General features: G+C 45.4%; 1 protein-coding gene across 4 annotated transcripts in view; it reads right to left on the bottom strand.

Moving 5' to 3' along the window:
* The window catches only part of PIEZO2 (piezo type mechanosensitive ion channel component 2), a 347028-nt gene that overhangs the window by 77745 nt on the left and 254277 nt on the right, over positions 1 to 15006 (bottom strand). For all 4 annotated transcript variants that reach the window (XM_068562415.1, XM_068562416.1, XM_068562413.1 and 1 more), the window contains 2 exons: positions 5859 to 6070; positions 4131 to 4291 (listed from right to left, as the gene is read on the bottom strand). In XM_068562415.1, coding sequence (XP_068418516.1) covers positions 4131 to 4291; positions 5859 to 6070 — 373 coding nt within the window. The remainder of the gene's footprint in view (positions 1 to 4130; positions 4292 to 5858; positions 6071 to 15006) is intronic.

The raw sequence follows: 15006 nt of genomic DNA, 5'->3' as shown, positions 1-15006 counted from the left end.
AATATAAAAAATAAATACATAAGCTAGCCTTGCCCATTTCTGTCTTAAAAAAAAAAAAAAAGAATTTCTAGGGAAATAGCTGGTCATCCATGTATACAACAAGCAGTCAGACAATTCTTATTATGCTTGCCCATCTCCGGTCCCCCTCCCTCAGAGCCCCCACTGCTTCAATGCCACCTCCATGGGGCCACCTCGGCATGACATCTCCCTCCTGAGCACCCAGAGGCTCCTCCCCCATCAGCAGTGACGGTGACTTTGGTTTTATTTACCAGCCGCTACCGTCAGACTGCCAGCTGAGGGAGGAAACGTGTCTGCCATGCTTTTACGTCAGCATCTAGCACCATATAACCATTCAGTTTATTGTAATCTACTGTAAGTACATAATAAAGGCTAAATGCACGCTTAGTGAGAGTGAAAATAATAATAATAATGAAGCATCAACTGATATCTGGGGAAAATCTCAAACTTGCAAAGTTATTGTATTTACTTCCTTCAGTCAGTAAACATTTATGGAGCTTCTACACTGGCCAGGCCCTGTGGGACATGCTAAAGATACTTGAAGAAATGAGGACTGGCCCCTCCTCCAAGAATAACTTGATCTCACAGAGCTCACCAGGAACCTTTTGAAATTAGCACAGCTGCGTATAAAACAAGGAGAAGACAATGGTATATGTATTTTAAAAATCTAGGTCTTTCCAAAATGGTGTCACTCTGAGTAAGAGATGCAGAAGGGTTTCTGTAATGAATTCTTTCCCATGGTCTCTTCCCCCTCAGACGTCCATGAAGATAACCTCGGGAAAGTTTAATATTTGTGGGAGAAATGGCCCCGAAAGCTTGTGAAAACCAGCACCCTTGCTGGTGGCCTTGGATAAGGATGGTTTGAATGCAAAGCACGTGTGTGGCCACATCTCTTGAAGATTTAACTGGGGATGTGGACTTTGTTCTCATCTTGTCATTTACTGATGGGCTGTTTTTGAGAAAGGATTTTTTTGTACTAATCAAAATTAATAAGCTACGGACAGCAAATATACACAGCAAAGGTCATTGCTGACGGACTGCTCCTGTGGGCATGAGTGAAGCCTTCAAAGCAGAAGAGGCCCCTGCGGGCGGAGGTGAGCACCTCAGAATGCACAAGCCCGGAGAGGCCGTTCTCAGGTGAGCGGTGCCCCCAGATGGTGCAAAATTCCGCCACATCCACGCTGGGCTGGCACATGGCTCCTTATGAGAACTACGTGCAAGAGGCAGCGTCTATCTCTCCTCCCACCTGTAGTCAGTGTAGAGAGATGTTAAATCCAAGCGTCATGAGGCACCATGTTGGTGCAGGTCAGTGTGACACTGCAAAACGAGGTTCTGGCCAAACGTGTACAAATTTCCAAACAATCGATGGGAAACCATGTAGAGATCTGCCAATGGGTCCAGGAGGACACAAATGGGTCAAGACGGTGAAGATGACAGGAGGGAACGTGAAGAGGATTCTCTGTAGGGCGGTGCTTCTGTCTGTCCCTCGACCCTGAGAGGATGAGGGTAAGGAGGAGATGCCAATTCTCTACCAAAGTCCTGAGGGAGGCGCTCCAAGCAGGACCCCTCAGCAGTCTCAGTGTGTGCACCTTGGAGTCGGTGACAGGGTTGGGGCACAGGCATTGAGGTCACACCTGGGCACAGGTGTCCAATATCACCCGGAAAACCCAGCAGCAAGGAGAGAGAGGATGCTTTGGTGACAGTGCGGGGTCATTGCTTCATTGGGACCCATGTCCAGAGGCAGAGAGGGGACCTCGTGCCTACTGCCCCAGGGCTGTTGTGGGCATGCACGTGGGGCTGTTCGAGCACAGCTCAGGGGGGCGCCCACAAGGCTGTGGGTCCAGGAGGAGTGCGTGCTGGAAACCACGGGCTGGATGACGGCCCCAGAGCTGCAGCTGGAGCCATCGCAGAGGAGCCTCCGGGAGGAAAAGGGTAGATTTGATCATCCTCAGCCCAGTGTGAGGCCATCCTAGGACAGTACAAGTCAAATCAGAATACCCCGCATCCCCGCCACCCCTGCCCAAGTCCACAACACCAGTCAGTTCATTGGAGCAGGGAGGCGGTGAGGGAGGTGAGTGTGAGAAAGAAAGAAGCAGCTGGAAGAGGACATGTTTCCACTGGGTGAGGGACCAGAGTTTGCTTCTTCTCTGTGGCTAGACAACTCTGATTAACGAACTGAGATCTTGCTTGCTATTCAAGGTAACTACAGGGTTTTCCGTTATCTGAGGATGATCAGAATGTGTCTTGCATTCGGGGCACAGAGAAAAGTTCAGTTGTTCTTATAATTATGCCTCGTGTTCTGATGGCTCAGTGCGCCCATGACATTAATAAGAATCAGCTGTGAACACGGTGATGGTGCCCAGGGACCAAGTCAGTGCAGAGAGGGGAGGCCTCAGAGTCACTGACACCCAGGACCTTGTGGTGACTCACCCTTCAGGTGGGGTGACCTCCCCAGACACACCTGGGGGTCAAACCATCCTACAGCACCAGGATTCCAGCAGTGCCAGCAGTGGGAGGGGAAGAACGTCTCTGATTCATGAGTCTCTTAACGTGTTTTAAAGTTATAGGTGAGAGAGATGGGATCCGGAATGAAAATTTTGGAAGTCTGTGCAATATGTGAATTGTAAGGGAGGAACTGGTCGCATGCCACCAAAGGCCGTTTTTCTAACGGTACAACAGGGTGAAGAGACCGTAATCCTTTATTTACTTGACAGCCTATTAATAACGCATTCTCAAGACTCATTAGGATGATTTAAAATTATATGTATATATGTCTGCTTTTCATTTAGGATTTATGAGAAAGTGGTGTCATTTAACCCTCTCTTTCTTTCTCCTTCTGGACTCTCCAGGATGGATTCAGAGAGTGGGTCTTCCATGCCCTACTCACACTAATTTCTCTTTCATTGAATGCCCACTCCCATCATTCAACTGTCTCACGATGCCCCCACACCAACTCTGCCACACATCAGAAATCATCCGCACACCAGACTTGGTTAACTCAGAATTGGACCTGGTTCATTTTTAGCCACACGCTTCCTCTGATTCTTTTTCATTGCTCTTTAATATTCCGACCCTCAAATTCTGTCTGAATTGGTCAATTCACCTGTAAAGTTAAAATGCTTTAACTTTATTCTCAATTAATATACATATTAGGCTAAATTTTACTTCTAATCAATGTATAGACCTGGTTACTTAACGATGGAGCATGTGTCATTTTCTGCCACAAATCTCACCAGGACAGTGGTTCCTGTTTTGTTCCCACCTGGCCCTGATTACCCATCCACTTCAGATGGTTTGTATGAAAAGGGAGAAAGTCCCAGTTTAGACTGGAGAGCTCACATTAAGGTTTACCCCTTAGTTACCTACTCGTGAAATATTTGGGGTTCAAAGTACTGTAGTTGTGATATTATATTGTTACTTAACTTTTTAAAAATTATAGGCAGTCTTTCCTGACCTAATTTTTAGAGGGCAAAGACTCTTTGAGTTGTCACCAACTCAAAAAGAGTCCAGGGAAATTAGAAATACATGAAAGTTATCTGTTGAAGAAATTGAAAGAAAGCTACCTTCTCAGAGTAAACACCGAATCACTGTTGGCTGAATGATGACTCTTCTCTTTTCAGGTAAGAAAACAGAAGTGCCATTACAATGTTGAAAGACTTTGTGCTTCATCTCAGAAACTCCAATCATGAACAAGGTGAGCTCTACAAAAGATTCTATCAAATTTTGGAACCTGCGTTTCCTTGGTAGCATGCACCAGAATGTTATTGTTTTCCCCCAAAGAGAATTTATGGAGGTAGATTCCCATGCGCGTAGTGGAGAAAAGCATCCTGTCTCATACCCTTCACTAAAGACTAGATGAAAATCAGGAACCTCTGTGATAGGACCACACTGATGAGGGACTAAGCCAGGGGCTCCTTCTGCCCTGAGATCACTCCCTCTTCTCAGAACAGCTGTCCTGTGGTTTTCTGTGTGTCAAGTGTATGTGCCTGTCTCAGAACTTGGTGTCCTGACGTCGTGGGAAATCACCCTTAAAAAATCAGGGACAGTTGACAAAGGAAAGTGGCGACGGGCCCTGGTTCGGTTTGGCCTGAGGATAAACAGGCGTCACTTGCCTCTTTCACGGACACCCAGATGATGTAGGAGGAGACGATCTTGATGATGTGAAGCTCCAGGATCCACCACAGGAACGTCTGCAGCTGGTGGAAGCACTCCAGGAACTTCAGGAACAGCACCGTGAGGCGGTCAATCACCAGGTGCCACTTGTTCCTCAGATCTGCAGGGCAGGGAATGTGCCCGAGGGCACGAAAAGGGCTTGTGTGTGCCATTACGGTTGAAAGCCTACCTTGTATCATTCCCATGGGAACGAGAAGCTGCAAAATCAGAGTAGTGGATGAATTCTATCTAAGGCACCCCGATCTGGAGGAAGGTGGCCCAAGAATCCCACGTCCGGTGATGACTTCGATGTCACACACCGAGAATGAATGAGGGACAGGTTGCTTTCACCCACCTTTTCATTAAATTTGTGCAAAAAAGAATTTTGACCTTGTTTACTCTTAGGGCTGAGCTATGATTCCTTGATTTCCCCCGAATATTAAGTAGCTGAGCTCCCTCTTCATGACATTTTTCTTGCCAAAACAGTGGTTCCTTAAGCGCCAGTCTCCTTGCCGGGGCTTAACGAGGGGGTGGGCAGAGCCCAGCAGCCGCCCTGGACGAGCCCACCCCTGTCACAGCGGAGGATGGACCTGAGAGGCTGAGGTCACAGTTCACCAAGTGCGGCGCTCAGACTCATTCCAGTCATAATTTGTAATCAAATTCGTCATTTTCGACCTTCCACCTTGTGCTAGGGAATAACATTTTGCAGACTGGGGTCATGCTTCTGCCTAGAAGGTCTGTCCCGGTTAATCTGAACACAAGTCCTCACAGGACTGTTTCACGCAATCAGCCTGTCCCCGCCTTTGCAGACAGAAGCTCACGGGCCCAGGCAGATAAGACCCAGGGTCTCTGTACGTAGCTTCCTGACCTGGCTGGGGTGGTTGCAACAGGTAAGGTACTTGGTTCTGAAAGTTTAAGGAAGGTTTTAGTTATTGTGAAAATGTTTATTTACAGAGCGACTCAGGTGACAGTCACTACAAGATTGAGGTCACACCTGGGCACATTTTCGAGGCTTCAGGGGCAGGTAAAGAGGGAGCAGGTGAACAGCTGCAGCCCAGTTTTTGGTGAGACGTTATTGTAAAGCTCAAACCTGCCTTTAAGTATAAAATAGAACCTAGTCCTGAGCCCTTGGTCCCCAGAGCTTGGTTTCCTTCACCTGTGGAAGGCACATCCCTCAGATATGGAGGGAGCATTTCTGGGCCTCTCTTAGGGTTTCTGCGACGAGTGGGCGAAGGGGCCAGTCTGTGGGGAGCTTGTCTTTGGGAGGAATCTTCCTCCTGGTGCTGCCTTTTATTTTCTACTTTGTAAAGCACAGAGCACCAGGAAAGACAAGGGCAGCATCTCAGCATCACAGCCTCAGAATGTCACCCCCCAAAGGCTATGCTCTCTGGTTCCTCCATGCTTCCTGGGAACTAACAGACTAAACGAAACTGGGCAGGACCCTGCAAGACCCAGACAACCAGCCATCTGCCATCTTCCTCTAAGTCAGAATTACAAGGAAATCACTGGAGCAATTGGAACAGGAAAGCTAGGACTACAGCAACCAAAAGACCACACCCTGGTCTCTAGTTCACTGCCTGGGTCGAGTGTATACTCATTTTATTCACTTGGAGCAAGTCAGTGTTTCATTCCCTCCGTGTGGGAGCCGGCATCTCCTGAGCAGCTCCTGGGGTGGGCGGGCGGCTTACCTGACGTCTCTTCCTCCTCCTCGTCCTCCTCCTCTTCCTCCTCCTCCTCTTCCTCACTCTCCTTGCCGAGCTCGCCCTTCTTGGCCTTTGCAGGGCATCCCCCCGGCTTCTCCTCCCCAGGTCCTGCCAGCTGCTTGACTTCCACCACCTCCAAGCTGGCGGTTGGCTTCATCATGGCGAGGTCCGGAAGGCTTCCCTCGGGGTGGGCCAGTCTGTGGGCAGAGAGCAGCCGAATCAGGGGAGGGAAGGGTGCTGAGGGATGCGAGTGAGGGGCCCGTGAAGGAGGATAAACAAAACGGAAGTCACTACACAGCCTGGCATGTGGGCTTATTAGCATCTGGTCGCTTTTTATTTTTTAAAGCTCTTTCTAAAAACGAACTGTAAACTCAGGTTTGGTTAGCTCTTCCAATTCAGGTTCTAGTGATGAGTTGGTCATGAGAGCTATCGACACCTAAACTTGACATTTTTCCCACAGGAGAAAATGGTCAGAGTTTAGGATGGAGAAGCATGAAATGGCATTGTGTAGAGCAAGCATTTCATGGCTTCACAGGGGGACTTACTCATTTTGGTAGATTGGTAATTTTTTCTTGATGCTGCTCAAAGTAATTGAAATAGAAAGGAAAAAAAAGGAGATGAGAACAGAAGAATTATAAGGAAAGTCAGAGATCACACATCATGCTATACGTCATCCACTACTGCATTCCTGTACGCCGGGTGCAGGGGGTCCTAACGCCAAGTGCATTCCAGGATGGCAGAAGCAGCGAGCTTTGACTGGGAACCCTGTGCCTGGCAACTGATCTGAGAGTGGACGGGACTGCAGTGGTAAAGGACAGAATGCAGGAACTGCTGAGGCAAATCAGATCATGCTTTTTTAGTAACACAGCAAACTATCCCCCAGGAGTCAAGTCATTCACATTTTAAGGAGGGATTTTTAAATTCTTAAATAACGTGTAACGTCAGTCAACCTTTGCATAGACCAATCCCATTCTGCCATCATCTGAAGCATATGCAGCGGGTGCTAATGCTTTTGGGGGCAAGAAGCCTGCATCACGCCCCATCCTTGGGCACCAGGTGCGCTGCTAGACCAGCTCTCCTGAGAAGACATGCATGAGCCTGGATGAGGGAGCTGAGCCTCCCTGAGCTCATGGGAGCTGCCGCCTCACCGAGCCCAGCAGACTCTCGGGCGGTCCAGCTTATTTTGTGGTGGATGATAACAAGTACGATCTTTCTCCTCAATTTTTAAAAAAAGTACATCTTTTTATTCATATTCAAATGAATGTTTGAAGGAACATTTGTGGGCAATACATATTAGGAAAAAGGTCTATTGGAATTACACATAGTCCTCTCCATTTGCAGTAATTAATCTATACATTTCAGCCCGGCTGTAACAGGATGGACACTTAATAATGTTATTATATCTGTACCGTTGCGGGCTCTGAGTCAATTATTTCACCTCTCTGGAATTTACTTGTTTTTTGTTTTTTACAAAATGAGGAAGTTTGGCTACATAAAAATCTAAGCTTACATGCAACTTGTTGGTTTTACGTTTAAAACACCTGTGATATTGGATAACTGGTCATGAATCTGCATTGTCCTTAGACTGTTAGAGAGGGTTCTCCTTCAAAAGTAATTCTTTTTAACAGGGTGTCAAGTAGGTAAATTACAGAGTGTCAGAAACGAATTGTTAATTTAATGAACAAAGAACATTCTGAGGATGGTGGAAAAAATTGTGCGGATATATACACTTGCTTGTTTTCTTAAGGTAGACAATTCACCCTCCACCTTTGGGGAAGTTCCCCATTCTTGAAACTGTAGTTCCACATTTCCTACACCAGCTCCGTGCATCAACTCTCAGGGTACTTCTTTTCTGTCCCTGCTTCGTGAGGACTCTACGTATTAAAGGGTATTAAGGTGAAAGTCAGGTGCTACACAAATGTCAATGTTTCTATGTCCTCTTCAGGGCAAGCAAGGGATTGCATTTTACAAGTGAGAAGACACTTTCACAATGACAGAAATTTGTGGATTTTACTGTGGAAGTATGACCACTTCTATCATCTACCTCGGCACTGCCATGACTTGATACTGAAAAGAAGACAACTTTCCAGTAATGAGTGCTATTTATGGAGGGAAACTCCCAGAGATGTGGCTGTTTCTGCAGTTGCCACTACGGCTACGTAACAAAAAGTCCTCTAGCCACGAGACCCCCAAAGTGCTGTCCAGATTGAGGGGAGATTATTGAACGAAGGAATCACAGAAGAACATCAGACTAAACCTTTTGGAAGTAAGTCTGGAAGATCTACTTCTGGAAACTTGTCAGTTACAGGAGACCTGGGGCCTGATGGAGCTGGGGGTGTCGGGGAGAGGGGAGAGAGTTCCTGTGTCTAATGCTGCTACCTCCCCTCTGACATCATCCTCATGGGAAACAGTGACACTGATGCCCTCTGGAGCAGCCTGACCTCTGAGCTTGTAACACAGGGCCAACAAAAAAAAAAAAAAAAAAAAAGAAGAAGAAAGAAAGGAAAGACAAAAGGGGAAGTGTGTATCAGGCTATCATTTACCAGCCTAGGCGTTTGCCAACTGAAATTTCACCGAGAAAATTTGCGTGCATAAAATGAGTACAGATGAAAGTATTTTCAATGCATGGTTGGAGTTTCTATTTTAAAAAGACACTTGTGTGAATCCTTCCGGCTTTCATTTTTTTCTCATTTTTCTCATAGCATTTTTTTTGAGGCAATCCAGAACAGTGTTAAAAGCATGCTTTTTGGAATCAGAACAACTTAGATTCAAGCCTCAACTAGACATCTTACTAGCGAGAGGACTTGGCAAAGTTCCTTACCATGTCTTTTATTTTTTAAAAAATTTTTTATTGAAATATAGTTGATTTACAATGTTGCGTTAGATTCAGGTGTACAACAAAGTGATTCAATTATACATGTATATATATATACACATTGGGTTGGCCAAACAGTTCATTGGGGTTTTTCCAATGTTACTGAAAAACCCGAACGAACTGTTTGGCCAACCCAGTATATATTTGCCGTGTCTTTTAAATCTCAGTTGGCTGATCTGTGAAATGGAATAACAGTGCCTACCTTCCTGGGATGTTGTGAAAATGGAGGTGATTTCCGTTAAGCGCTTAACACGGTGCTTAGTACACAGGAACATTTTTAGAGTAAAGAACCATCTGCTAATGACAGATTTGCATATACTTTTTGATAATCCGCATCATCAATTCATGTTAAGGAAGAGGCAGAATCAGGACACACTTTCGTGTGGGACCACATAGCACAGGATGCTGGGGTGGGCGCTCAATTTGGACTCTAATTCTGTCATCAGCATATTCCTTAATGGCTTGTGTGTTAAAATGGCCATTCAGAGAACAGTGCAAACGTTTCTCCCTCGAGAATCTGTCTCCGATAGTCTCAATGCCCAAGGCCTCTTATGGCCACCATCACCTCCCTCCACCATGTGGCCAGACCGGGTGGGTTGCTGCAGGGCTGCGGTCCGACTGCCCAGGGCAGGGTCGAGGCAGAACTGGCTGCCCCTTTGCTGTCATGGATTGCTGTATCGATTCCCCAGGAAAGCCTGTGTACCTTAACTTAGGTATGTGCCCCCCCCCCCAACTAATTTTAAAAAGGGATCCTGATTTTTCAAAGACTAAATTAAAAACCACCCTCTAGTGAAAAAAACACTCCCTGAAACTTCCAGCAAAGGAACTTAGGATGCTTGTAATTCTCTGCTGATCCTCACGTGTGGATTATCCCATCACTGGTGGATGACTTCCACTTTGGGATCCAAACCGACCAGCTGATGAACCAGATTCTCCCGGACCCCACCCCAGCTTCCTTAAATCCCACCGTTTTGCCTGTCTTTCCCCTCAGGGAGCCCATTTCCTTCTCTCTGCATTTTCTTGACCTCGCCTGTAACTCTGGTCTTGCTTTTATGATGATCCAAGCTCTGAGCTTAACCCTCTATTTCTTAACCACGATGGTTCTCTCCTCTTGCATTCCAACAGAGCAGGCGACTTTTGTCTGTTTATTCACCCACCCTCTCTCTTTCACGCTTCCGCAGCTCCGTAAGTCAATGTGTGCATTTCTCAATTTGTGTCCACATCATTTTATTCTCTCCTTGAGGACAGAAATCCAGTCTCACTCTGCTCACCTGCCTTTGCTTGGTGTACACTGTCATTCCCTGAGTGTTTGGTGAGTGAATTCTACACACTGGAGAGGCATTCTAATTTGAAACCAAAGAAACAAATTATGGAGAGTTGAAGAGGTTTAAGTCTGTACTAGGAGCTGACTTTGAAAAGCCACATATTAAGCTACTTTCCAATAAAGAAAATGGAAATTCTACTATGGTAAAATCCCCTAAGGCCTAAATTCCATTTATTTATAACTACTCCAAGGTAAACTGCACTCACCCCATTCATTAGACCATTAGAAAAAAGGAACTTTCTTGCAAATGTGTACTATTTATAAGTAATATTTAAAGGAGAGGTTTTAAAACTCTTTCAGATTATATTCTGGAACTCCTAAGCACTTTGAGAAAACTGTAATTCACAGATGAGCGGTTGATTTAATTTAATTCAATTTAATATTACATCTTAACTCTGTGTGGTAGTAATTCCTCCAAAAAAAATCTACTAGGCAAGATGGGGTATAATGGCTCTGGTTTGTGTATATGTGGGAGAAATAATCATTACTCCTGTTAAAATCTTCTAAATCAGTCTGTTTACAGATTCAGCTAGAACTTCCTGCAATTTTTCACATCATCAAAATTTTATCAGTCACCCACTGTCCTAAACACACCCGCCACCTCACACCTCGTAAGGTCAAGTCTAAATTGTAATCGACGCAGAAGTCGAATGTAGGTATGTCCCCTCTTTCATTGGAACTCATGTTTACAAACGCATTATTCTCCTTATAAAACAGCATTGAGCGTACAGAAATAAATTTTGGGAGACAGAAAGCTTATTTACTTAATAAAAGGTTCACCCTATCACTGGACACACTTCACGTGCAGCCTTTCAGAGGCACACATTGTCCAGAGAGGGACGGGCTTGTTAGGTCACGTGTCCCTTAAGGCAGAGCTCTGGCCTTTCTTAAAATGTGAGCATTCAGACAAAAATGAGAGATTCCACTGGAAAGAAGACTGAGCTAATGGTGGAATGCTTCAAGTTTTAAATTATTTTAGATGACTTTGCATCTAGATCAGTCTAAGAACTCCTGAGTGAATTCATTGGCCTTGTGACTTGGGTTCATGGGCGTAGGCTTTCCCTCAAGAGAAAAGTCGGGCACAACGGGGACCAAAACTTGTACAGTCGTCCCTCGGTATCCATGGTGGAGTGGTTCCAGGACCCCCGAAGATACCAAAATCCACGGATGCTCAAGTCCCTTACATAAAATGGTGTAGTATTTTCATATAACCTATGCACATCCTCCTGTATACTTTAAATCATCTCTAGATGACTTACAATACCTAATACTATGTGAATGCCATGTAAATAGTAGCTTGCACACAGCAAATTCAAATTTTGCTTTGGGGAACTTTCTGGAATTTTTTTTCTTTTCACATATTTTTGATCTGTAGTTGGTTGAATCCATGGATGCAGAACCCGTGGATACGGAAGGCCAAGTGTATCAGCCATCAGAGCCCATCAAACCAATTCCTGACCTCTTGGCTGCTCCAGCCAGCTCATCTTAAAGCAAATGGTCAATACTTTATGAGAAACACTGAGGGAGACAGACAGAGATTGTGCTTCCTTATGTTTAGAGGGATAAGATTGATATAGCTGCTCGAGATTTCTGGTTCGAGTCTCTGTCTTACTTCTCTGCCTGGCAGCTAAAAACCTGAGGTTGACTTTTCTCTCTCAGGCTGTCCACAAAACTGGCCCCAAAGGGAGCAAGCCCGGCCTCCTTCCTCTTCTGCAGAGATCTGCACATGATGCGCTAAGTTTTTACACCTCCTTCTAGAAGTTCTGCCTCCTAGGGTTTGCTATTTGGTTGTCAGCCTCGGGATTTTACTTAAGATAATGGACTAGAGAACCAACAAATCTTTCCCAAGGTTATTTTGTTAAGTGGATTTCTTGCAAAATACATGCTTCTATTACCTAAATTACTGACTTGATTACTAATGACATGAAGTTATGGGAGCGGGTATTTTAATTCACCTACTTAATAAAGTAAGAAGAGTTTTGGTAAATTAGACCCCAAAGGCTCTTTTCTCTGAACTCTTAGGGCACTTGAGGTAACTCTACACACGGCACATGTCAAAGCTCACTCTTTATTACATGTGGTTACCTGCTTGGTTTAGCTCCCCAGCTGGGTGACATGCTTGGAAGGTACTGCCCAGCTTTGCCTTTTTTGCAGAAAGCAACTATATTGTGAAGTTGGGTCATGTAAAATACCGTCCTTCAATACATTGCTCTTTCAAGTAGACGTATATTTGAGGAAATTGATGCTTTAATTTTCTCTTAACCATAGATTGTTGTGACCGTCGTCACTTCATTCAGGAATATCTACTGAGGGTCCACTAATGGTTAAGCCTCCACGGTAAGTGAGATGGATTTTACAGGGCCTGCGGGGTGGAGGCCTCGGGCAGGGGAGACAAGACAGCCAGGCAGATAGGGGCTGAAGGCCAGTGTCGGGGGGGCAGCGATGAGAAAGTGCTCTGGGAATTCAGAGCAAGGGCAGTTCCGCTCAGCGGGGAGCCGGCAGTGACGGGCAGGTCTGTGGAGAGCTGGTTCTGGAGCTGAGCCCTCCCTTACGTGTTCAAGAGGGAGCCGGGAACCAACTCTACCAAGGGTGACATCAGCGGGGCTGGCGGCTGAGCCAGGCCAACGCCGAGGGCCAGCCGAAGGCCCGCGGCCACCTCCGAGTCCGCTCGACAGCACCATTCGGTCCAAACGCCGAATGGCTGGGTTTGCAAAAGACATCCAGCGCACCTGCAGGCCACGCCCACTGTCTGATGATGCCGTTTTTCACTTACAAGCTAATGAAGTGTTTAACACCCCCAGAGACCATTTTAAAAAAGGAAACCGAGAGAGAAAACGTTGAGGTACCCACCTATTTATTATCAGATACACGCGCCCATTGACCTTGGCATGGCTACGCGGGGGCACAAGGAAGCAGGTGGTGGCAGCGGGGGACAGTTGGAGAGAGAAAGAGGAGAGCGTTAGCCAGAGAGGAAGAGCCGGTGTCCCGTAAGCTCTGCACCACCACGTGTGTCACCGACATGGTGCACGCACCGGAGGAGGGTCCGGACAGCGAGATTCGGCAGCAGAGAAATCAGAGTCAGGAAATCGCCGGACGGTAACAGTCTCTCCCTCCCTACCCCCGAGTCACACACCCTGTCAGGAATTTGTAAGGTTTACATGTCCAGAATGCATTTATCAGATAAAATACCACGGAAAACATTAATTCTTGCTCCTTCCCCGGAATTAAAAAAAGAAAATCCTCCTAAATGTCCATATTCAACATACTGTTTTCTGCGGTGTTCTAAAACTAAAGTCAGAAAAAAGTCATTCTATTTCTATAGGCATCACTGTACTTTCTAAAACAAACTATGGACAAATTGCAGTGACGGATATTTAAATAAGGAGTGGATATTTAGTACCTTATTAAGTATATATTATATAATAATTACATTGTGATTATATTATATATTTTATCAGTATATAAGGGAAATGATATTCCTGAGAATGCCTACCTAGAACTAATAATAGTTTCACATAAGGTATATCATAAAACATTTTCATAATGCTAACTTTATAAATTCTGGAAGGCTAAACACAATGAATTCTGCTTCAGACACAAGTGACATTTGCCTAGAGAGCCTACACAAACCACAAAAACAACAGACAAAACAGGAAAAGGACAGCTGGCTATTCACAGAAACAACAGGATTGGAATCACTTTAAGGGATAAAATGCATCGATTATTCCCAATTTGGGAGGTTTTTTTTCTCCCCCCCAAGCATCTACTAAGCGGGCAGGAACAGAGAAGGCAAAGCAGGACAGTCAATCCCAACTCCGAAAATACGTTTTTCTTCATCATTTTGATTTTAATGTAGCCATTTACTAGCGTTCTAGGCACTAAAACTACCGTGAGGTGAAAATTGTTAGTAAGGAAAATACTACAATGGAAAAGAGCTGCGAAAAAGATGGGATACGTATCTTATGTTCCAAGTTGAAATCTGGGGGACTTTTATATGAAACTCTTGCATGAAATCCCAAAACACCGAACTTGAGTGAGTCCTCTGAACTCCTCGAGTTTCTAGAAAACTGTTTTTCACAGAACCAAAAATGAAATCCTGCATTCCTAAACTATTCAGGTGGCTGCCATTATATACTCTCGCCTCGCCCTTTACATTTTCTTGGAAATGTAACGGTTAAGGGGGGCGCTCAGGCTGAGCTGCGGCCAGAGGAGGGCCAGCTCCGGTCTCAGACTCAACAGACTGCTTGGCCTCCTTCCCTGTCCTGCCAGGCCGAGGGGGTTACGGGCTGGCAGGACACCAGAGGAAACAGGGAGAACACATCTTGACACAGGCTGCTGTCCTTCTCCAGAACCTACATAATTAAATCAGGTTCTACATACTTAACAGGAACTCTGTGCAACAAATTCAGTTTTCCATTATTCCACTCCTTGGCACAGCAGAACACAGACAGTTTGATATTTCATAAACTGTGCATGATGAGATACTGCTGCATCTTCTTTTGATGGACACGTTGTTTCCCTTGAAAAAAAAAGAGCTAAGGGGAATTTTCAACTGTGGCATCTGTGCTCCTTTGAATACAGCACTTTGCTCCCTTATTTACTTAACAAGTGTTTTTCCAGGAACTGAATCACAGGCTATTAGGTGAAGCAGAGAGGAAAATCAGTATCAAGGTTCATTAGACGAATGCTTGTAATTTCCCCGTGATGCAGCAGATCTAGGCATGTGTGATGACCCGCCGTGGCTTCAGCACACATGGCCAGGGAGAGCCAGATCCATCTGCTACTTGTAAACAATTTATGTTTATTGATGGGCAGACCACAACAGGGAGCTGAAGAAAGAAAACACTGCCCTCACTTTCTTTTCTTAAATCTTATTCTGGTTACTCGTAGATGGCAGATTCTCTCCTTTTAGCCAAGGTTCTTCCCTTCCAAGA

Source organism: Eschrichtius robustus, chromosome 14, assembly GCF_028021215.1.
Source record: "Eschrichtius robustus isolate mEscRob2 chromosome 14, mEscRob2.pri, whole genome shotgun sequence".
Taxonomy (NCBI): Eukaryota; Metazoa; Chordata; class Mammalia; order Artiodactyla; family Eschrichtiidae; genus Eschrichtius; species Eschrichtius robustus.
The sequence above is the reverse complement of the archived record's forward strand: the minus strand, read 5'-3'. Positions and strand labels throughout refer to the sequence as shown.